Genomic DNA, 24355 nt, shown 5'->3' with positions numbered 1-24355 from the left:
TTTTTTAGTTTTCGTGAAATTGGCCAAATTGCAAATTTCTGACCACATTATTAGGTAGTTGAAATCAGTAAATGGGCAGTTTCTTGTACTCAATCGATAGAAAAAATGAAGTTCTAAAGAAATAGCTATGAGTTTGGGCGACTGGAACAATGCAATTAGCCGAAAATAGGGCTCAAAGTGGGCGAAATCGCCGATTTGTAAACAGCGCCGAGGTCGCTAACTTCGCGAGAGCATAATTCCGTCAGTTTTCCATCAAATTGCGTTTTTTTGGTGTCATTACAATCGGGAAAAGATTCTCTATCATTTCATAAGAAAAAATAATTTTTTTTTTTTTTTTTAAATTTTGCGACACCAGGAGACACCTCAGGATTGGGGGTTGCGACAGTCAAAGGGTTAAAGGTTAAGCTCCTTGAGGGAGGTTCCTTGATGTCACTGAGGAGCTCTTGATCCAAGGAATTGGACTGGTTCTTCCCTTCCTTGGATTGCATCTGATCGCCTCTCATTCCCTAAGCACTATATAACCCCTACAGGTTTAGCACTTCCTCAAAATATACTAACAGTAATGTTTGGAATTATGGAAAGAACTTTCGTATGCCAGTCTAAATTAATATTATTCTTAAGAATTCCTGGTAAAGGCATTTTATGGTTCCTTTTTTATTTATTGACTGATTTATCAAGCCCTTAAGTTTCTTGACTGTACTTTGAAAATGTATTTTTGACTTGTGATGTAATACATATGTATGCTCTTTCAGCAGTGTCCTATTGAAATTGGCACCTTAGTTCCTATTTATCATTTTTGGAACCAATTTTTAATTTACTGAAGTTTTCATCTGTGATGCTTTGACAACAAAAATATGGAACTACGTCAAACTAGATAGTAATCACTAATTAAATGATGAGGCATCTGGAATGTGTAATTAGTGTCTGGAATGTGTAATTACAGTGTCTGGAATGTGTAATTACAGTGACTGGAATGCATGAAGAGTGCACATATGGAGATCTTGTTAATCTCTTAATATTAGCAGACTGAATATGCATTTCTAACTGGTGTGATACAAGGGTCCTATATAATTTAATTTAGATGTAACTTTTTGTAGGAGGTAGTAGGTTGGTAAACAGCAACTGCCCAGGAAGGTACTGCCATCCTGTAATTGTTTTACATGATGGAAGGATTGCTGGTGTCTTTTTTCTGTCTCATAAACATGCAGGATTTCAGGTACATCTTGCTACTTCTGCTTACACAACACATACAAGCATATAAAGACTTTCCTCACTTAGCGACATACTCGTTTACCAATGACTCAGACTTACAACCAGCTCTCTGACCAGTATGCATATCTAAATAATGTATATTAGAGCTGATTTCCTCTCATATGACTGGACTACTTCACTGGATGGTTGCTGTCCCTGTCTTCTGGTCTATATATACTCCCTCCTTCTCTCCTTTCTATTAGCGTGACTTTGTAAATGGTCCAAGTTGACCGTAATGTCGTCATAAGCTCCTCTCTCCTATGTGTGGGCTCTTCTTTCTTTCAACACACCGGCCGTATCCCACCAAGGCGGGGTGGCCCAAAAGGAAAAACGAAAACTTCTCCTTTTATATTTAGTAATATATACAGGAGAAGGGGTTACTAGCCCCTTGCTCCTGGCATTTTAGTCGCCTCTTACAACACGCATGGCTTACGGAGGAAGAATTCTGTTCCATTTCCCCATGGAGGTAAGAGGAAATAAACAAGAACAAGAACTAGTAAGAAAATATTAGAAAACCCAGAGGGGTGTGTATATACGTATATGCTTGTACACGTATGTGTAGTGTGACCTAAGTGTAAGTAGAAGTAGCAAGACGTACCTGAAATCTTGCATGTTTATGAGACAGAAAAATGGACACCAGCAATCCTACCATCATGTAAAACAATTACAGGCTTTCGTTTTACACTCACTTGGCAGGATGGTAGTACCTCCCTGGGTGGTTGCTGTCTACCAACTTACTACCTAGGATGTGTGGGTTATGCAGAATTTCCTGGCACTAAAATAACATTTTCTTTGTTCATCAGTCACGTCTCCAGGCCCCTGTTATAATCCTCTTGCTTTCTATTTTGAATTTTTATTCACACAAAAAAACAGAAGATTTACTGTTATGCAGTCTACTGCAATACAGTGGAACCTCAAAAATCGAACGTATCACATATCGAATGTTTTGAAAATAGGACCATTTTTTCAGACAAACTGTGTCCCTATTATCGAATGCGCCCCTATTTTCGGACCGCTGGGTACGGGACCTGTCTGCTGCCCGCTCTGTCCGCGTCCCCGCGCAGGCGCCGTGAGCAGTCTAACTTTGTTTATGCTTGAGTGAACACTAACCTGCGCTCTCATTCACGCATTTTACGATTATTTCGTTGTGTTTATTGCTTGTGGGACTGTGAAATAAGCTGCCATGGGCCCAAAGAAACTTGCTAGTGGTACCCCTGTGGTAAAGAAAGTGAGAAACACCATAGATGTGAAGAAGGAAATAATACAGAAGTATGAGAGTGGTGTGAGACTTGCTGAGCTTGCCAGGATGTATGGGAAAAACAAGTCGACCATCGGTTCTATCCTATCAAAGAAAGAACAAATCAAGGAAGCTGTTGCGAAAGGTGTTAAGGAGATTTGTGCCAAGTGGAATGATGTCCAAATGTTTGTGCAGAAGTACCACCCTGAGCAAGCTGAAACAAGCCATCTTTGCAACAAGTTCAGTGACAGAACCATGTCCCATTTTAGGGAAATGTTAAAGAGGCACCAGAACAGAGGACTGCGGACAGTTATTTTGTGAGACAGGGGTCCAGTGACTCTCAAGCTGGTCCTAGTGGCATTAAAAGACAGAGAAGGGAAGTAACCCCAGAGAGGGCTTTACCTGAAGTCCTCATGGAGGGGGATTCTCCTTCCAAACACTAACCCCAACTCCCTCTCTTCTCCTCCCTATCTTCCAGATGCCATCACCAATCTTCAATAAAGGTAAGTAAAAATGTTATTTTATATGTATTACTATACATAATTAAAAACTATAGTAATTGTTGCATGTAAAACTGTAATTAATCTCTATAAAATGTATTTTTTGTGTGAATATTTTTGGGTTTCTGGAACGGATTAATTGCATTTCCATTATTTCTTATGGGGAAATATTGCTTCGAATTTCAGACTTTTCGAATTTAGAACTAGCTCCTGGAACGGATTAAGTTCGATTTTTGAGGTTCCACTGTATTGTAATAATTGTATAAATAATGTCAACCCATTTGTGACTGCATATTAGAATGGCTAGTTGGACATTTATTGGACAGTGACGTCATTTGTTTACTCTTGAACATCGGCAAAAATCGAACATTTCTGCCACTTTGAGCTCCATTTTAAGATCCTTTTTGTAGTAAAACCAATCAAAACCACTTTTATTTCTATAATATGTTTTCCATTCTATCAAATGAGACCAGGAAAACAAGAATACACCCATAAGTACTATATGAAAATACACCTCAAAGTCGATGTTTAATCCAAAAACACGGTCGGAGTTTTTTTTCTCATGCACTGCGTGCTGCAGGATTTTTTTTATACTGCGCACACTGACCACACAGACCCATTCTCTCACATGTGGGCCTACCAGCTTTCTCCTGCTTAATTTGAAGCCGCTAAAATTTTTTAGTACATGTATATATACGTCAAATACATTGGCTCTTAAGACTTATATATACGACCAAAACAGTCAAAGGGTTAAAAAAAGCTAGTTTATCAAAAACCGTAATTTAGATGTGCTGTTGTCCAATGTGTTAATGTAAAGGCATGTGTGGTTATGGCATTTATTGTACATACTCTGCTGTATTAAATCAGTTTGATAGTAGTATCCTAGTTTTATTTTATTTCAGACACCTGGGTTAGGTGCAGTGATGTTTGCACTTGAACGTCAGGGCTGTGTACCCAACCCAGACCCATTCGAGTGCCGCGTCTGCTTTGTGGACATTAATTCAGGCGAAGGTGTCGTACTGCGGGACTGTCTCCATACCTTCTGCAGGTGAGTGAATCTTGCTAGTAAAGTAACAAAGCAGGGAGCAGTTAAAGACGTATTCACTTATCATTCAGTATTGTTTACCGAAAATAAAAATTTCCTTATGCAACATAAAGAAGAATGCTTACACTTTAGAATAAAGTTGACATGACTTAAGAAATCGTAATGACACGATTGCAAATAAACCATACCCCCCGGGCTGGAGTTTTGAGACTCTATGACCGCGGGTTCAATCCCGGCCGGGGGTATGGTTTAGAATAAAGTTACCAGAGCCATACCCTCATCAACATCAAATCCTTTATGAGTAATTATGTATCTCCTCCCAGTTTTTTTTATCACTGGTTTCTGCACAGTAACTTAATCATGTTTCTCTGCTTTGATCTGAAGCTTTCAAGACCTGTGTTTCCTAGTACATACAATGAAGGTTGGCATTGTAACTGGGCAGTGTACTCCTTTATTGGCCAGTTGTACAAATGCCATAAGTATCTGGTGTTCACAGTCTGATGTTCCTTGAGCAATATCAAATAAGAAAAGCTACACTATCTTCATTCTTTATTGTGCATTCTCCTGCAAGACTTACCTGTAAATAATACCAGAGATTTTCTTTACATTACGCACAGTCTTCTAAGTATTGTGGGCTGGAGATCCTGTTAGGTAAGATCACCGAAGTAAACTTACAATATTCAGGAGATCTAAATTGCATTAGATATTACAATATCAAGAATAAAAAGCTTACATATATTGTCATGATGGCCCTGTTCACACAGGGCCATCATGGCAAGCTTTAGACCTCAATTGAAAGAAAGTAAATGATGATTTGGATCGCCCCATACTAAGCTAAGATTTTATTGAGCTAGTTGAACTTCATATGTATTGTAATTTCGTGTGTACAGGCATACTTTGTTAATATGGTGCTTGCTTTAGAGTGCTTCACTAATATGGCTCTTTTCAATTATATTTCATGTTTATTATTTTTGATGGTGATGTGGGCATCAGCTGACCGGCACCATCTTATTATCCACACTCAGTCTGCAGCATTTGTGCATATTTTTAAGCATAGCAGTATTGAACACTTAGTGTAAACATATTTTTAGGCTTTTGTATGCACTGACAAACGAAAAAACAACTGATTCACTTTAAGGTCGTATTTACTTTACGGCAGTATTCTGGAACCTAACTTGCTGGATTAGCAAGGTATGCCTGTATTGCAACTGTTTTTCTACAGCTTTATTTCCCACCACACTATATCAACAACTGCAGAAAGAGATCCGTGCACATCTTCAACAGAAACATAAAAGAATCACCAGCCAAATGCATCAATTTGCAAGTGAATAATTTGACTCCTAATGTATTATGGCTTATGATAGATTGACACATGAAAATAGCCACCAAAGCTTCAGCCTCCATCAAAGACTTGGCAAAAATTAAGAACGAACACACAGACAATACCACTGACAAGGCTGGCATATACATCATACTCTGCGAAGGTTATAATAAAAACAACATAGGCAAAACATTAAGAATACTTGAACTCGTACCTCAATAACAACAAAATGCCTGCAGATGGGGCAATCAAAATAATGCCTGAGTACAGCATAACATCAGAAGGATTCATCATAAAGTTCAATGAAGTTAACTCAATAATTCCTGAAAATGATTTGCACATATGCAGGTGCCTGGAAACAGCAATGATAGCAACAATCAAGATTATACAACAGAAATCAGGCAGCTATAGAATATTCAGAACCTCGGCCAAACAATTGCACCGTGAACACTGCAGGAGGTCCACTAACCCATGCAATTTTACATTTGTCAAACCTTTTGAGATTACCCAAAATGTTAACTTTAACATGTTACTCCACAGTGGACAGATCCTCAAACTCAACCCGTTTCACCACAGTACTACTGCTGCTGCTGCTGCTGCTGCTGCTGCTGCTGCCGCTGCTGCCGCTGCTGCCGCTGCTGCCGCTGCTGCCGCTGCTGCCGCCGCTGCCGCCGCCGCCGCCGCCGCCGCCGCCGCCGCCGCCGCCGCCGCCGCCGCCGCCGCCGCCGCCGCCGCCGCCGCCGCCGCCGCCGCCGCCGCCGCCGCCGCCGCCGCCGCCGCCGCCGCCGCCGCCGCCGCCGCCGCCGCCGCCGCCGCCGCCGCCGCCGCCGCCGCCTCCGCCTCCTCCTCCTCCTCCTCCTCCTCCTCCTCCTCCTCCTCCTCCTCCTCCTCCTCCTCCTCCTCACAAATCACAACTTGCCACCTTTGCTCCTACCACAGTGAATATTTATTTCTTATTTGTCTCTGCACTAGGACTGAAGAAGCTATCTGGGATGAAACATTTCCATAATAAATATCTTGATCAGTACAGTTGCGTCATTTACCTGCAGTTTGTTAGCATTATCATATCTCTTCCAATGGTAAATTCCCTATTATAGTAAAGTATAAATGTGAAGAACAAAAGGGCACAATACCATGACTGGAACAATACACAAATAACCTGCACATAGGAGAGAGAAGCTTATGATGATGTTTTGGTCCGACTTGGGCCATTTACAAAGTCACAAATGCATTATTTTTGAAGATATTTTATAACAGCTAATAGGGGTACAATAGAGGAACAAAAAATATTTTTTTGTGTGTGTTTGTGGATGCAGCTTCACATAATATATTATCCTTAACAAGTTATGTTTTAAAATTTTGTGTGGCCTCATGTTGAATTTTTACTTTTGATGTTTTCTTCAGAGACTGCCTGGCTAGTGCTATTAAATATTCAGAAACAGCAGATGTGAAGTGTCCATATAGAGACAACCAATACTCCTGTGACTCTTCTCTGCAGGACAGAGAAATCAAAGCTGTAAGTTTGAGGAAGTGTAACTTTCTAATAGTAAAAATTTGCAAATATTCTAGTGATTCAAATTTTTGGAATACTATACATCATCAATAATGTAAAAGTATTTTACTTTGATTTTTTAACTAAGTAACATATTGTTGTAATTAATATGTCAATATTGCTTTAGCTGGTGACACCAGAGGAGTATGAGAAGCATCTGACTAAATCTGTGAAGCAAGCTGAGGGAAACATGCAGAACGTGTTTCACTGTAAGACACCGGACTGCCCTGGATTCTGTCAGTTTGAAGATAATGTCAACATATTTCACTGTGATGTCTGCAAAAAGGTCAACTGCCTTACATGTCAGGTATGAATAGCTGTGACAGCAGCTGTGAACTTTACTGTATCGATGTATTACTTTTCCTTTGTTTCAACACCTCAGAGTACTCTACGTTTTTATTATATTTCACTTATTTGGAATATTTCCAGCATGTCATATTTTTTTATATAACATGAGGTAGTCAACAAGAAGTGAAACACATAGTTGGTTCTGTCTACAGCTACCACCCACATATACAATTCAACACAGCCCCAACTTACAGTGTTCAGCAGTATGATGTTCCATACTTAAAATATTGGCACTTTAGAAACAATTAATTGCTTAGGAATCCCCTAAAGGGAGGTTCCTTGATGCTGGTGAGGGGCTCTTGATCTAGGGAATTGGATCTGTGCTCCAGTTCCCTGAATTAAGCCTGAATACCTTCCATTCCCCCCTACAGGTGCTGTATAATCCTATGGGTTTAGTGCTTCCCCATCATTATAATACAATGGACCCTCGACCAACGGCATTAATCCGTTCCAGAGAGCTAGCCATTAGTCGAATTTGCCGTTGGTCGAATTAATTTTCCCCATAAGAAATAATGGAAATCCAATTAATCCGTTCCAGACAGCCAAAAGTATTAAAAAAAAATAATTTTTTTTCTACATAAAATATACATTTCCCTACACAGAAAACAATTAGACATGCACAATACATACATAAATACAGTGGAACCTCTACTTGCGAGTTTAATCCGTTCCATGACCTTGCTCGCAGCTGGATTTGCTCATTTGCAGAGTCAATTTTCCTCATTTAAATTAACTGAAATGCAATTAATCCGTTCCATTGGATTTCGCTAATATCAATTCTACGGCTTATTTATCCATCTCACTTCATCTAATATGACATAATAAACAATATAAATAACATAGAAACCTGACATATACTCTAAAATGAATAAAATACGTCATTCATGTAGTGGTATGGGCAGTGTCGGTGGTGGACGAGAGTTTGTCTGGAGACCGGGCAAAATACTTCATGAATAATTTCGCTAATATCATCTATACGACTTATTTATATATCGCAGTTCATCTAATATGACATAACAAACAATATAAATAACATAGAAACAATATATACTCTAAAATGAATAAAATATATCATTATGTAACAGATGGAGGCGGCCACAACCGCTCCCTCTTTGTTGTGGTAAACACTGCCATCTAGTGACAGCCTTTTGAAGCCATCTATTATTATAATTATTATATGTAGTACATTATTATTACAGTGGACCCCCGCTTAACGATCACCTCCCAATGCGACCAATTATGTAAGTGTATTTATGTAAGTGCGTTTGTACGTGTATGTTTGGGGGGTCTGAAATGGACTAATCTACTTCACAATATTCCTTATCGGAACAAATTCGGTCAGTACTGGCACCTGAACATACTTCTGGAATGAAAAAATATCGTTAATCGGGGGTCCACTGTATATTTTTATGAATTATTATCATATATATTATATTATTATTATGATTATTATTGTATTATATTATTATACTATTATTATTATTATACATATTATTATTATTATATAAATTGTAATTTTTATTCACACAAAAAATATAAGATTTACTGTTATTCCTTATTGCAATAATTGTATAAATAATGTCATCCCATTCACGACTGCATATTGGAATGGACAGTGACGTCATTTGTTTACTCTGAAACACCCAAGCAATGGACCATTTCTCCTAGGTTGAGCTCTATTTCAAGGTACTTTTTGTCATGAAAGCAATTAAAATCATATCTATTTCTGTTGTTAGGTAAGACACATATGCAACCATTTTAATGTTCATATCTATTTCTGTAATATATCTCCATTCTATCAAATGAGACCAAAAAAACGAGAATACAACCATAAAAACCTTTCGAAATTACAGCAAAGGGGTGGCTAATTGCTGAGAAGTGAACTCCATTATTTATGCTTAGATTTCTTTCATTTTTGGTGTACGTTAAGAAGCATCTTTCCATCATACATTGCCCAAGTTTCAATAAGATGGTGCAACAAACAAGTGAGATACAATTCCCGAGATCAAGAGCAAGAGTCCCTCACCAGTGTCAAGGAACCTGCCTTGAGGTCTGCTCGCTTGCGGAAATTTTGCTCGCATATGGAAGCAAAAAATTGACCCATCGACTGCTCGTATTTGGAAAAACTTGCACGTGGACACGCTCGCAAGTAGAGGTTCCACTGTACTAAAATGACACTTACCTTTATTGAAGAGTATTGTTGAGTGATGAGACACTGTTTTTCTTTAACACTCTGGGATTTTCACAGTGATACATGAGTAAATGCTTCACTTTGCAATCCCTATTAGCATTACAAGAAAACAAGAAAGTTAGCCTGTCTTTCACAGGCTTGTGTCCTGGGAGTGCCTTTTCCTTCTGAGTAATGTAGGTCCTGTTTGGCATTTTCTTCCAGAACAGGCCTGTTTCGTCACAATTGAATACTTGTTGGGGTTGGAATTTTTCAGCTTCGCCATGCCTTATCACACTGTGTATGCCACTATGATTCTTTAATCTCTCAAATCAACCTTTGCTGGCCTTAAATTCACCAATATGAGCACTAGTTCCTGGCATTTTTTCCTGTTCACCTGGGTATTAGTCGACTGGTGTGGATCGCATCCTGGGGGACAAGATTAAGGACTCCAAAAGAAATAAGTTAGACAGTCCTCGATGACACACTGACTTTCTTGGGTTATCCTGGGTGGCTAACCCTCTGTGGTTAATTGTTTCTCAGTATTCTCGATAAGCCACACCAACAATAGTCTCTCCACATCTTCGAGAAGTACAGCTGACCGTGGCGCAGCAGCAGCTGATGGTATTGCAGAAGCAGCTGACGGTGGTGCAGCAACAGCTTACAGTAGTACAGCAGCAGCAGCAGCTGATGGTGTTGCAGCAACAGCTGAAGGTAGTGCAGCAGCAGCTGACGGTGTTGCAGCAGCAGCTGACGGTGGTGCAGCAACAGCTTATGGTAGTACAGCAGCAGCAGCTGATGGTGTTGCAGCAACAGCTGATGGTAATGCAGCAGCTGATGGTGTTGCAGCAGCAGCTGACCATGGTACGATAGTATTTCGAGAGTACAGTGGACCCCCGCATAGCGAACTTAATCCGTGCAAGAGGGCTGGTCGTTATGCGAAATGTTCGCTATGCGAATTAATTTTCCCCATAAGAAATAATGGAAATAAAATTAATCCGTGCAAGACACCCAAAAGTATGAAAAAAAATTTTTTTTACCACAAAAAAATGTTAATTTTAGTACACACAAACTGAAAAAGGCATGCACAATTACATGACACTTACTTTTATTGAAGATCTGGTGATGATTGATGGGATGGGAGGAGGGGAGAGAGAGTGTTAGTGTTTAGAAGGGGAATCCCCTTCCATTAGGACTTGAGGTAGCAAGTCCTTTTCCGGGGTTACTTCCCTTCTTCTTTTAATGCCACTAGGACCAGCTTGAGAGTCACTGGACCTCTGTCGCACAACAAATCTGTCCATAGAGCTCTGTACCTCCCGTTCCTTTACGATTTGTCTAAAATGGGCCACAACATTGTCATTGAAATAGTCACCAGCACGGCTTGCAACAGCTGTGTCAGGGTGATTTTCATCCATAAAGGTTTGCAGTTCAACCCACTGTGCACACATTTCCTTAATTTTTGAAGTAGGCACAATGGATTCCACAACTGGCATAGGCTTCTCAGGGTTAGCCCCAAACCCTTCAAAATCTTTCTTAATTTCCATACTAATTCTCACCCTTTTTACCACAGGGTTGGCACTAGAAGCTTTCTTGGGGCCCATGGTCACTTATTTTCCAGAAACAGCACCGAAAACACTGTAATAATACGAAATATTCCGAGTGTATGCTTGAATGTTACCGCGGAGGCTGGCTGGTAAACAATGGGACGGGCGGCAGGCTGAGGCCGCACATTGGAAGCGTCTCGGACGAAGGTCGCTGAGCGGGTTTTTGTCCACTATGCGGGGCAAAATTTTAGTGAACAAAGCGTTCGCTATGCGGATTGTTCGCTATGCAAGGCGTTCGCTATGCGGGGGTCCACTGTATTTCTCCCCCTATTTAGCACTAAAAGCTTTCTTGGGGCCCATGGTGGCTTACTTAGCAGTTAAAAGCACTAAAAACACTGGAATAATACAAAATATATCGCAGGTACACTTGGAATTGACCGCAACGGCCTGTAAACATTGGCACACTGGCTATGCACGGAGTCTTGAAGTGGCTGGGCCTGCTCAGGCCGCATGCTGTTAGATGAGTTTTTCGTCATTGGTAGAGCCAATTTTTTGACGCCAAAGAGCGCTGTTAGACGAATTTGCTGTTACTTGATGCCGCCTTTGGGCAGGGGTCCACTGTAAAAATAATTGCTTACGAATGCTGATCTTCAGATAAGATCATTACAAATATTCAAGCTGATTATTTAAGAAAAAATTTTAATTTTTTACCAAATGCATTAACACTGTGGAGAAAAATCTCCAGTAAAAGGAGGGGGGTATCTCTCAGCCCCCCTCAGCCCTCTGAGGGACTTAGCCCTCTCACAAAGGGCTACTGGACTCTTCCTTCCTCCCACAACAGCTTTATGAGGAACAGATTTATGCACCATAGTATCTCCAGGCATGCCCTCTCCTTGCTAGAATTTCTGATCAACTACACAATGAGGGTTAAACAAGAGTAATTACTCTTTTCCCAATAGCAGGAAAATTAAGAGAAAACCTGCATCCCACTTGGTTTACAAGTCAGGGACATTATGACCTCTAGCCTACAGCTAAATAACAAGAAACCTACCCTCTTGTGTTAACTCTGATTGCACAGACTAGCAACAAAGGTATATAAAGCAGAACTCAGCAGTTCTTTTGTGTGGACGATGAACTGGTGGGCACTGGGCAGGGCGGCAAGGTAGATTGAATTCAGACATCAGAGCATGAGCACATCACAAATCTCCTACTGAGAACAAAGAAAGTAATGACTTTGTGTGGTAAACTCTAAAATACATACTGTCAATCTCCACTAGGCAATTTAACTAGTGTAACAACAGTGCAAACACAAATGTAGTAATCTGCAATATAAAATACGATGGTGAATTAATGTGTATCACTGTGGCGTGTGCTCAGACATAATGAACAAAGGGACAGCACATCACCATACCGTGTAACGACAGGCATCAAAGTGACTCCCTATCAACAAGTGAGGACAATATAACTACATATCTGTAGCAGCCTACTCAAGACAACAATACTGGGACCACACCTCCCCTACAACAAGCTAAAGGAAATTGGGTCATTTACAATACCCAGGTAAGTTCAGTCATATCCACATCTTATGTTAGCTGCAGCTAATAGGTGGATGTGAGATTTGATTAAAGTTACCAATAGATTCTATGACTTGAAGGCTCGCCCCTCCTTCAGAATACAGCCACTATACTTTCCACTGCCAGGTTTCAAAGCACTTGCCTTCACTTAATCCTGCCTAATACACTCGCAAAAACCTATTGGATGTCCAACACCCTAGCACTCAAATCCTTCTTTACCCCCTCCTTCCTTTCACCTCAGATTTATACCCCCTCCTTGTCATCCTGTTTTTCTCCATCCTCTCTCATGTTCAAAGAGGGAATGGGCAGTTAAGAAATCAATATACTCAATTAAAGAGAGAAATAAATGAAGGAATAAGAAAAGCAAAAAGGGATTACGAGGCTAAGGTCGCAAGGGATTCAAAGACTAACCCAAAAGGGTTCTTTCAGGTATACAGAAGTAAGATTAGGGACAAGATTGGCCCACTTAAGAGTAACTCAGGTCAGATCACTGACAGTGATAAGGATATGTGTGAAATTTTCAATACTTACTTCCTCTCAGTTTTTACCGAGGAAAATACTGGCGAAATTCCTGAAATAATAGATTATGTAGAACAGGATGATAATAAACTATGCACGATTGTGGTAACTAGTGACATGGTCCTCAGACAAATAGAGAAATTAAAACCTAACAAATCCCCAGGCCCTGATGAACTGTTTGCAAGGGCATTAAAGGAATGTAAAGAGGAACTTAGCATACCTTTGGCTAATCTTTTCAACATATCACTACAAACTGGCATAGTGCCTGATAAGTGGAAAATGGCAAATGTAATAACTATTTACAAGGCAGGTGACAGGTCTTTTGCTTGAGACTATAGACCAATAAGCCTTACCTCCATAGTGGGAAAATTTATGGCATCAATAATTGCCAAAGCAATTCGTAGCCATCTTGATAGGCATAAAATGATTAATGAATCTCAACACTGTTTTACAAAGGGGCATTCCTGTCTTACGAATTTACTAACTCTTTTCACTAAGGTGTTTGAGGAGGTAGATCATGGTAATGAATATGATATTGTGTATGTACATGGACTTCAGTAAGGCTTTCAATAGAGTTCCACATCAGAGGCTATTGAGGAAACTTAAGACACACGGAATAGGAGGAGAAATTTTTTCCTGGGTAGAAACATAGCTGACAAATAGGCAGCAGAGAGTTTGCATAAATGGGGAGAAATCAGAATGGGGGCACGTCACAAGCGGTGTTCTGCAGGGATCAGTGTTGGGCCAGTTGTTGTTCACAATTTATATAAACGACATAGATGAGGGAATAAATAGTGACATAAGCAAATTTGCTGATGACACCAAAATAGGCTGGTCAATTCATTCTAATGAGGACACTTGAGCACTCAAGGATGACTTGAATAGACTGATGCAATGGTCGGAGAAGTGGCAGATGCAGTTTAATATAGAGAAATACAAAGTTCTAAATGTTGGACAGGAAAATAACCATGCCACATATAAACAAAATAATGTAGATCTTAATACTACTGATTGCGAAAAGGATTTAGGAGTTCTGGGCAACAGTGCATTAGTGTTTGCAATAAAGCTAACAGAATCCTTAGCTTCATATCTAGAAGTTCTCAGGTTGTTCTTCAACTCTATATATCCTTGGATAGGCCTCATTTAGATTATACTGCACAGTTCTGGTTACCGTATTACAGAATGGATATAAATGCACTGGAAAACGTACAGAGGAGGATGACAAAGTTGATCCCATGTATCAGAAATCTTCTCTGTGAGGATAGACTGAGAGCCATGAATCTGCACTCTCTTGAAAGGCATAGAATTAGGGGGGGGGATATGATCGAGGTGTATAAATGGAAAACAGGAATAAATAAAGAGGATGAAGAATTGAGACACTTATGTAACTTATGGGAATCTTTAAAGATTCCCATATGTTGCATAAGTGTTTCAGTTCTTCAACTTGTTGGTTTTCAAAACCATTCATCAAATAAAGGGGATGTAAATAGCGTGCTGAAAATTTCCAGCCAAGACAGGACTCGCAGCAATGGTTTTAAGTTGGAAAAATTCAGATTCGGGAAAGCACTGGTTTGGTAATAGAGTTGTGGATGAGTGGAACAAACTCCTGAGTACAGTTATAGAGGCTAAAACGTTGTATAGTTTTAAAAATAGGTTAGATAAATACATGAGTGGGTGTGGGTGGGTGTGAGTTGGACCTGACTAGCTTGTGCTACTAGGTCTGATGCTGTGCTCCTTCCTTAAGTGGAAGTGACCTGACTAGGTGGGTCATTGGGCTAATCTGGGGGGGGGGGGAAGAGAACATGGACCTGCTTTGCGTGAGTCAGTTTGCCTGCTACAGTGTTCCTTCTTTTTATGTTCAAACCACCTCAACAACACCTCCTTCTAATCTCTGAACTCTGAATTCTCTTCATAATATTCACACTACACATTGCCCTCAAATGCGACATCATCAGTGCCTCCAGCCTTCTCTTTGTCGCAAGATTCAAAACTCATGTTTCACACCCAGTACCCATACATCAGTATTAGTACCACTGTACTCTGGTATATTCCCCATTCTGCCTCTGTGGATAAAGTTTTGTCTCCACAGATGCCTCAGTGTACCACCCACCTTTTTCCTTTTGTCATTTCTTTGGTTTGCCTCATCTGTCATAGAACTATCAACCGCAAGTCCGCTACCAAATATCTGAACACATTTACTTACAAGGTGTCCTTCCTCACATACCGAGTGTCCGTGGTTCAATTCCTGATGGGTGGAAATGTTGGGCACGTTTCCTTACACCTGGTGTCCCTGTTCACCTCACAGTAAGTAGGTACCTGGGTGTTAGTCAACTGGTGTGGGTCATATCCTGGGGGACAAGATTGAAGGACCCCAGTGGAAATAATACAGTCCTTGATGACACACTGACTTTCTGGGTTAAAAATCCGAATAAATTTTATCTTATCTTATCTTCCTTTACACTACCTCCCTCCAATTTAATATCTGATCTCTCATTGCCTATATTTTCTGATACTCTCATCCTCTTGCTCTTTTGTATGTTCACTTTTAATTTCCTTCATATACATTTTAGTTTAATATGTTTATTATGCACCCCATACCCATCCTGTGGGCGGTAGTCAAAAGATTACAGAGGTACATAATGGGTCCAGGGACTGGGCCTCAAAGTTTTGATAGCTGAGCAAGTTACAGAGGTAATGAATTCACAATTTACAAAGGTAATGGACTCCAGGTAGGTCTAGTCACAATCATGACAAGTTACAAAGGTATTTACAGATTACAGAGGTACACAATGGGTCCAGGGACCGGGCTCCAAAGTTTTGATGGCTGAACTAGGTACAAGGTAATGAACTCACAAGTTACAAAGGTAATGAACTCACAAGTTACAAAGGTAATGAATACTGTAAGAATGGTTACTTACATTTATACATGGCTGCAATCATGAACAAATTTTAGAGTAATGAGCAATTCACACTTCCACACCCAGTCACAACTGTAGTGAGTTACCCTCCTAAATTCGTTTATCAATCTTTGCAGTCTTTTTTCAGAATCTCTCAGAAGAACTCTTGTCATAGACAAAAAGCAACTGTGACAACTCTTACTCTGTATCAGATTCAACATCTATCACTCCCAAAACTCTCCTCAACACCCTAGCATTCACTTCTTTTACAACCCTTATCTATAAGTATATTAACAACCATGGTGTCATCATCCGTCTGTCTAATGTCTGCTTATACTGGAAAATAATCTCCCTCTTTCCTACATACCCTCACCTAAGCTGCACTATCCACATAAAAGCTCTTAACAGCTTTCAGTGACCTATCATCTGTTCCTTATGCCTGTAAAAACTGCCACATTGCTCCCCTATCCACCCTATCATATGCAATCCTACTCTGCCTTACCCATAATTCTTTCATTAATAACACTACCATACATTTTACCTGGTATATTCAACAGACTTATTTCCTTATAAGCCTTACACTCTCTTTTATCCCCTTTTCCCTTATACAAAGGAACTATACATTCTTGTTGCTAATCCCAAGGTACCTTCCTCTCTTTCATGCATATAATGAACAAATCCACTGACCGCTCTGAAACTATATCCCCACTTGCTTTTAACATTTCTGTCTGAATCTCATCTATCCCAGCTGCTTTACCGTAACTCTTTCATTCTACCCACCATCTCGCACATCTTCCTTATACTTATATCTGGCTCTTCGTCGTTCCTAAAAGGTGTTATGTCTCCCTGTCCAGTGCAAGAAATCATTGCCTCCCTCTCTTCAGCAACATTTAACAATCCCTCAGTATATTTCTTCCATCTTCCCAGTACTTCCACCTCGCCATATAATGATTTTTTATTTTAACTGCTAGGTTCATTTGTTCTCTAGGCTTTCTTACTTATTAACCTCACTCCAAAACTTTATCTTTTTTTTTTTTTAACACATTGGTCGTATCCCACTGAGGCAGGGTGACCCCCCCCCCAAAAAAAAAAGAGTTTTTCTTTTTAAGTTTAGTAATTTATAGAGGATAAGGGGTTACTAGCCCCTTGCTCCCGGTATTTAAGTCGCCTCTTACGACACGCATGGCTTGCAGAGGAAGAATTCTGTTCCACTTCCCTATGGAGATAAGAGGAAATAATGAGCAAGAACTATTAGGAAAATAGAAGAAAACTCAGATGGGTGTGTAGTATATGTATGCATGTACATGCATGTGTAGTGTGACCTAAGTAGAAGATATACATACCTGTTATCCAGCATGTTTACAACTTTATATTATTTTCAACAAAATTTGTTGATAAAGCCTCTTCTACTCTCTTATTGACTTCTTCTACACTCCTTCACTTCTTTTAACCTTTCTTTCACTACCCATATATATGTACTCTGCTTCCATATATCACTTATACATTATACAAACTTTTCATATTCCAACTTCTCCCTTACTGCACTCTTTACCTAGTCATTCCACCAGTTCTCTTCCCACCTGCAACAACCTTCTTATACACAGAAACCTCTGCTACACACTCTGACACTGAGTTTTTACATCTACCCTATACCCACTCAAGACCCCTTCATTACCTGTACTCTCCATCCCATCTTCTCACAACAGTTGCTTATATCTTACCCTAACTATCTCCTTTAATTTATAAATTTTTACTTCTCTCTTACTGGCCTATGAAATTCTCCTCATGTCCCATCTACCTCTTACTCTCATTGTAGCTACCAGTATATAATGATCTGGTATATGTTGCCCCTCAAACAACATGCACATTCAGAAGTCTACCCATCAACTTTTTATCTACTAATGCATAGTCCAGAAAACTGCTATCATCATGCCCTGTATCACATTTTGTATACTAGGCTAATGAGGGGAGGATTGTCCAAGTGTCCATTAAGTCATAATAATATTTAAAGAGGAAAAAAAGCACTTAACCCTTTGACTGTTTTGGTCGTATATGTATGTCTTACGAGCCACCGTGTTTGATGTATATATACTCATAAATTCTAGCGGCTTCAAATCAAGCAGGAGAAAGCTGGTAGGCCCACATGTGAGAGAATGGGTCTCTGTGGTCAGTGTGCACCATATAAAAAAAATTGGGGAGCCAGTGGTGCATTGTGGGAATGCCATTTCAGTAGTCCTTGTTCAGCATGCCTAGCGGTAAGAAATATGTGACTCCTGGGCAAATCTGAGACTCGACTCTTCCCAAGTGATGCTCTAACACAGATGGAAGTGTCAGTGAAGATCAATTTCATGGTTTTAAGGAGTTTGTGACCAAAAGCAATTCCCAGGATACCAGAAGAATGAAGGAGAATGAAGAATGAAGGAGAAAGAGAGAGAATGAGGGAGAAAGATAATTAGATAGGATGGAGGGGAAGCGAGCATCCGACCCCATTGTTTTGACAGGCAGTTGGGGGAGTAATGAGACAATAAGTCATTTTGACAGCTGCTAAGCGACATACTCACACACAACACAAGCTTGCTGAATGAAGATAATAGCAGTTAAATGAAAGTATCCAGTGACCATATATGTGACAATATATTATAGAAACCAGAAGTAAGGAAGGAAGGAAGAAGGGAAGGCAGGAAGGAAGGAAGGGTGAGATGAAAGGAAGTAAGGAAGGAAAGATGAAGGAAGGAAGGAAGGTAGGAAAAGAATGCAGGAAGGTAGAAAGGAAGGAATGATGACACACGACCATTTACCTAGGATAACTACGTAACACAACTGCCTGCTAATACTTTGGAGAAAACTGCTCAGACAAGGTGTTTTGTGTTTGCACATAAAAATGCCCACAAAAATGCAGATATGTTAATTACTCTACTGTACACCTAATACAGTATAAAGTACTGTTCCTTCAATTTACTGTTATATTAAAATAAGCATTGAAAATAAAAGAGTTGAAAGTTCAATTTAACCAATGGATTTTGATTATTATTTTAAAAGTCCTTATATTAAGGGTTTACTGTACTTACTTATCCTCTTTTTTTCTTAAGGTATGTATTATCTATTATCAAACCCATACATAGCTCGTTTGTAGCCCCTTTATTATCATTTACCCCAGGTACTCCAAACTTACCTACTGCAGTGTGGTAGGTAAGTTTGGAGTGCCCACTTGCACTAACTACACCCTCTCCCACTTCAGCATTTAGGTTCCCCACAGCAATTATTATCTCACTTGGTTAAAAAATACTTGAATCTACACACTTGTATGTGTTCTTTCATTTTCTTTTCATACTTGATCAGTTTATCCTTTCAGGGTCGGAACCCCTGATCTGATAATTGCTCTCAGGGTCGGAGAATTTAAAAGCAAAAAAAAATTCTTATGAAATAATTGTCTTTTTTTTTTTTGAAGGTAATGAAACCAAAAGTACAAAATTTTATGGAAAAATTATGGAATTAATCTCTCGCAAATTTAGCAGTCTTGGTGATATTTACACATCTGCAATTTTGCCCACTTCGAGCTTTATTTTTGGCCAATTCCTTTGTTCCAGTTGACCAAATTCATAGCTATTTCACTAGTATTCCTTCAGTTCTATGATTTAGTACAAGAAACTGCTCATTTACCTATTTCAGCTACCCAATAAAGTGATAGAAATCAGTAATTTGGTCAATTTCACACAAAATTAAAAAATTGCCAATTTCAAAATAAACATTGTAGACATTCTTGGCACAAAAACATTTCCAGTGTTCATTGGTCATGTCCTTTGGCCTCTCCTACATGCTTTCCATTTTGAATTTTTATTTACAAAAAATAAAAGATTTACTGTTTTGCAGACTACTGCATTACAGCCTCTCCTCACTTTGTGACCTACTCATTTACCGATGAATAGGACTTACGAAGGGCTCTCTGACCAATATGCATACCTAAATAATGCATATTAGAGCTGATTTCCTGTATTCTGTTTATTACAATATATAGTACACTACCTAGGTAGTAGGTTGGTAAACAGCAACCACCCAGGGAGATACTACCATCCTGCCAAGTGAGTGTACAATGAAAACCTGTAATTGTTTTACATGATGGTAGGATTGCTGGTGTCTTTTGTCTGTCTCATAAACATGCAAGATTTCAGGTATGTCTTGTTACTTCTACTTGCACTTAGGTCACACTACACATACATGTACAAGCATATATATACACACACCCCTCTAGGTATTCTTCTATTTTCTTTCTAGTTCTTGTTCTTGTTTATTTCCTCTTATCTCCATGGGGAAGTGGAACAGAATTCTTCCTCTGTAAGCCATGCGTGTTGTAAGAGGTGACTAAAATGCCGGGAACAAGGGGCTAGTAACCCCTTCTCCCGTATAAATTACTAAATTTAAAAGAGAAACTTTCGTTTTTCTTTTTTGGGCCACCCTGCCTTGGTGGGATACGGCCGGTGTGTTGAAAGAAAGAAAGATAGTACACTACTGTATAAACATTTAAAAATACACCAGAAATGTTATAAATGGCGCAAAGGTGACATTAAAACAATATCAAAGATATGTAGTTGACACAAACCCACTACCATTAGAGTATGCTCCTCACTTAGCGACGAATTTGTTTACGGATATGGTCTTAGGAATGGAACTCCGTTGTTAAGTGAAGTGTGGCTGTATACTAAAAATGTTATAAATGGTGCAAAGGTGACATTAAAACAATATCATTAAAACTACCATTAGAGTATGCTCCTTGCTTAGCGATGAATTTGTTTACCGATGTGGTCTTAGGAACGGAATTCAGTCATTAAGTGAGGAGAGGCTGTATTGTAATAATTGTATAAATAATATCAGCACATTTGTGGACACATATTAGACTGACTATTTGGATGTACATGATGCAAGGAGGGAAGAGTATATGGAGAAAAAGAGAGAGGTTAAGAGAGTGGTGAAGCAATGTAAAAAGAGAGCAAATGAGAGAGTGGGTGAGATGTTATCAACAAATTTTGTTGAAAATAAGAAAAAGTTTTGGAGTGAGATTAACCCTTTGACTGTTTCCGACGTATAAATACGTCTTACGAGCCAATGTTTCTGACGTATTTATACGCATAAATTCTAGCAGCTTCAAATCAAGCAGGAGAAAGCTGGTAGGCCCACATGTGAGAGAATGGGTCTCCATGGTCAGTGTGCACCATATAAAAAAAATCGGGGAGCCAGTGGTGCATTGTGGGAATGCCATTTCAGTTGTCCTTTTTCAGCATGTCTAGCGGTAAGAAATATGTGATTCCCTAGCAAATCTGGGACTCTTCTCTTCCCAAGTGATGCTCTAACACAGATGGAAGTGTCAGTGAAGATCAATTTCATGATTTGGAGGAGTTTGAGACCAAAAGCAATGGAGGAGGAGGAGGGGAGGAAGAGGAGGAGGAGGAGGAGGAGGAGGAGGAGGAGGAGAAGGAGAAGAGGAGGAGGAGGAAGAAGAAGATGTAATAATATTGTTCCCTTGAAGCAAGAAAAAAAAAAGTCCACCCCATGACAGTGACAAGATAAGGGGAGATAACATCTGATAAGAGCTGACTTTGATGAGCGTAAAGGAGGGTAATATTACATGACCATCGCCCTCCCTTTGTTTTTGCTGGTACACAAACATTTCTGTCTGTCTATTTGTCTGTCTGTCAAGCTCCCTGTCTGTCCATCTAGCTCTCTGTCTCAGAGAGAGCCACAAGACTGTGTCATCACGTTTACTCACATCTTCAAGCAGAGTATAGCACTTTGTCTGGATTTCTTGGGTTATCCTAGGTAATTTACACTATGTATACTTGTATTTATGTGTACCTGTGAGACAGAGATAGGCAGACAGATAGAAAGAGAGACAGATTGAAAGATATAGAATGAGGGAGAAAGATAATTAGATAGAATGGAGGAGGGGAAGCAGCGTCCGACCCCATTGTTTTGACAGGAGGTAGGGGGTGTGAGTAATGAGACAATATGTCACTTTGACAGCTGCCGACTTCTGACTCAAAACAGTTATAAGCCACACACTCGCACACAAGACAAGGAGGAGGAGAAGGAGGAGAAGGAGAAGGAGGAGAAGGAGAAGGAGAAGGAGAAGGAGAAGGAGAAGGAGAAGGAGAAGTAGAAGGAGAAGGAGAAGGAGAAGTAGAAGGAGAAGGAGAAGGAGGAGGAGAAGGAGGAGGAGGAGGAGGAGGAGGAGGAGGAGGAGAAGGAGAAGGAGGAGAAGAAGGAGGAGAAGGAGGAGGAGAAGAAGGAGGAGGAGGAGGAGAAGGAGAAGGAGGAGGAGGAGGAGGAGGAGGAGAAGGAGGAGGAGGAGAAGGAGAAGGAGGAGGAGGAGAAGGAGGAGGAGGAGGAGGAGGAGGAGGATTGTTTGTTTTTGTAAACAAGTTTTGTAAACAATATATTGATAATTATGTTTGTGTGCTTATTGTGTTGTATACAACGAGTGTATATATATACATTGCACCATACTTTGGTCTCATAGGCCACATAAGTTATGTGAAAAAATAAAATAGTGAAAAAAACAAAAAACCTTCAATTACAAGTAAACTAAAGTTTACCGGGTGAGCGGCAGTCGCCGCTGTTGCCATACGCGGCTCATTTTCTGCAAACTTCACGGCTCTATATCTCAGTAAGTACCGATGGCAAAAAATTTTTTTTTGGACTAAAACACTCAGAAAAATAATCTTAACATTTTCATAAGAAAAAATAATTTTTTTTTTTTTTGAATATTTGGCGACAGAATGACAGTTTCAGAGAGGGGCCTGAAACAGTCAAAGGGTTAACAAGTTAAGGAAGCCTAGAGAACAAATGGATTTGTCAGTTAAAAATAGGAGAGGAGAGTTATTAAATGGAGAGTTAGAGGTATTGGGAAGATGGAGGGAATATTTTGAGGAATTGTTAAATGCTGATGAAGATAGGGAAGCTGTGATTTTGTGTATAGGGCAAGGAGGAATAACATCTTGTAGGAGTGAGGAAGAGCCAGTTGTGAGTGTGGGGGAAGTTCGTGAGGCAGTAGGCAAAATGAAAGGGGGTAAGGCAGCCAGGATTGATGGGATACAGATAGAAATGTTAAAAGCAGGTGGGGATATAGTTTTGGAGTGGTTGGTGCAATTATTTAATGAATGTATGGAAGAGGGTAAGGTACCTAGGGATTGGCAGAGAGCATGCATAGTTCCTTTGTATAAAGGCAAAGGGGACAAAAGAGAGTGCAAAAATTATAGGGGGATAAGTCTGTTGAGTATACCTGGTAAAGTGTATGGTAGAGTTATTATTGAAAGAATTAAGAGTAAGACAGAGAATATGATAGCAGATGAACAAGGAGGCTTTAGGAAAGGTAGGGGGTGTGTGGACCAGGTGTTTACAGTGAAACATATAAGTGAACAGTATTTAGATAAGGCTAAAGAGGTCTTTGTGGCATTTATGGATTTGGAAAAGGCATATGACAGGGTGGATAGGGGGGCAATATGGCAGATGTTGCAGGTGTATGGTGTAGGAGGTAGGTTACTGAAAGCAGTGAAGAGTTTTTACGAGGATAGTGAGGCTCAAGTTAGAGTATGTAGGAAAGAGGGAAATTATTTCCCAGTAAAAGTAGGCCTTAGACAAGGATGTGTGATGTCACCGTGGTTGTTTAATATATTTATAGATGGGGTTGTAAGAGAAGTAAATGCGAGGGTCTTGGCAAGAGGCGTGGAGTTAAAAGATAAAGAATCACACATAAAGTGGGAGTTGTCACAGTTGCTCTTTGCTGATGACACTGTGCTCTTGGGAGATTCTGAAGAGAAGTTGCAGAGATTGGTGGATGAATTTGGTAGGGTGTGCAAAAGAAGAAAATTAAAAGTGAATACAGGAAAGAGTAAGGTGATGAGGATAACAAAAAAGATTAGGTGATGGAAGATTGGATATCAGATTGGAGGGAGAGAGTATGGAGGAGGTGAATGTATTCAGATATTTGGGAGTGGACATGTCAGCGGATGGGTCTATGAAAGATGAGGTGAATCATAAAATTGATGAGGGGAAAAGGGTGAGTGGTGCACTTAGGAGTCTGTGGAGACAAAGAACTTTGTCCTTGGAGGCAAAGAGGGGAATGTATAAGAGTATAGTTTTACCAACGCTCTTATATGGGTGTGAAGCATGGGTGATGAATGTTGCAGCGAGGAGAAGGCTGGAGGCAGTGGAGATGTCATGTCTGAGGGCAATGTGTGGTGTGAATATAATGCAGAGAATTCGTAGTTTGGAAGTTAGGAGGAGGTGCGGGATTACCAAAACTGTTGTCCAGAGGGCTGAGGAAGGGTTGTTGAGGTGGTTCAGACATGTAGAGAGAATGGAGCGAAACAGAGTGACTTCAAGAGTGTATCAGTCTGTAGTGGAAGG

General features: G+C 39.9%; 1 protein-coding gene across 5 annotated transcripts in view; it reads left to right on the top strand.

Annotated features, from left to right (window-relative positions):
- The window catches only part of LOC128692382 (uncharacterized), a 257585-nt gene that overhangs the window by 196330 nt on the left and 36900 nt on the right, over window positions 1–24355 (top strand). For all 5 annotated transcript variants that reach the window (XM_070080697.1, XM_070080691.1, XM_070080702.1 and 2 more), the window contains 3 exons: window positions 3891–4036; window positions 6759–6870; window positions 7034–7213. In XM_070080697.1, the coding sequence (XP_069936798.1) occupies window positions 3891–4036; window positions 6759–6870; window positions 7034–7213 (438 nt within the window). The remainder of the gene's footprint in view (window positions 1–3890; window positions 4037–6758; window positions 6871–7033; window positions 7214–24355) is intronic.

Source organism: Cherax quadricarinatus, chromosome 6 (genome assembly GCF_038502225.1).
Source record: "Cherax quadricarinatus isolate ZL_2023a chromosome 6, ASM3850222v1, whole genome shotgun sequence".
Lineage (NCBI taxonomy): Eukaryota > Metazoa > Arthropoda > Malacostraca > Decapoda > Parastacidae > Cherax > Cherax quadricarinatus.
Note: the sequence above shows the minus strand (reverse complement) of the source record. Positions and strands in the feature narration are given on the sequence as shown.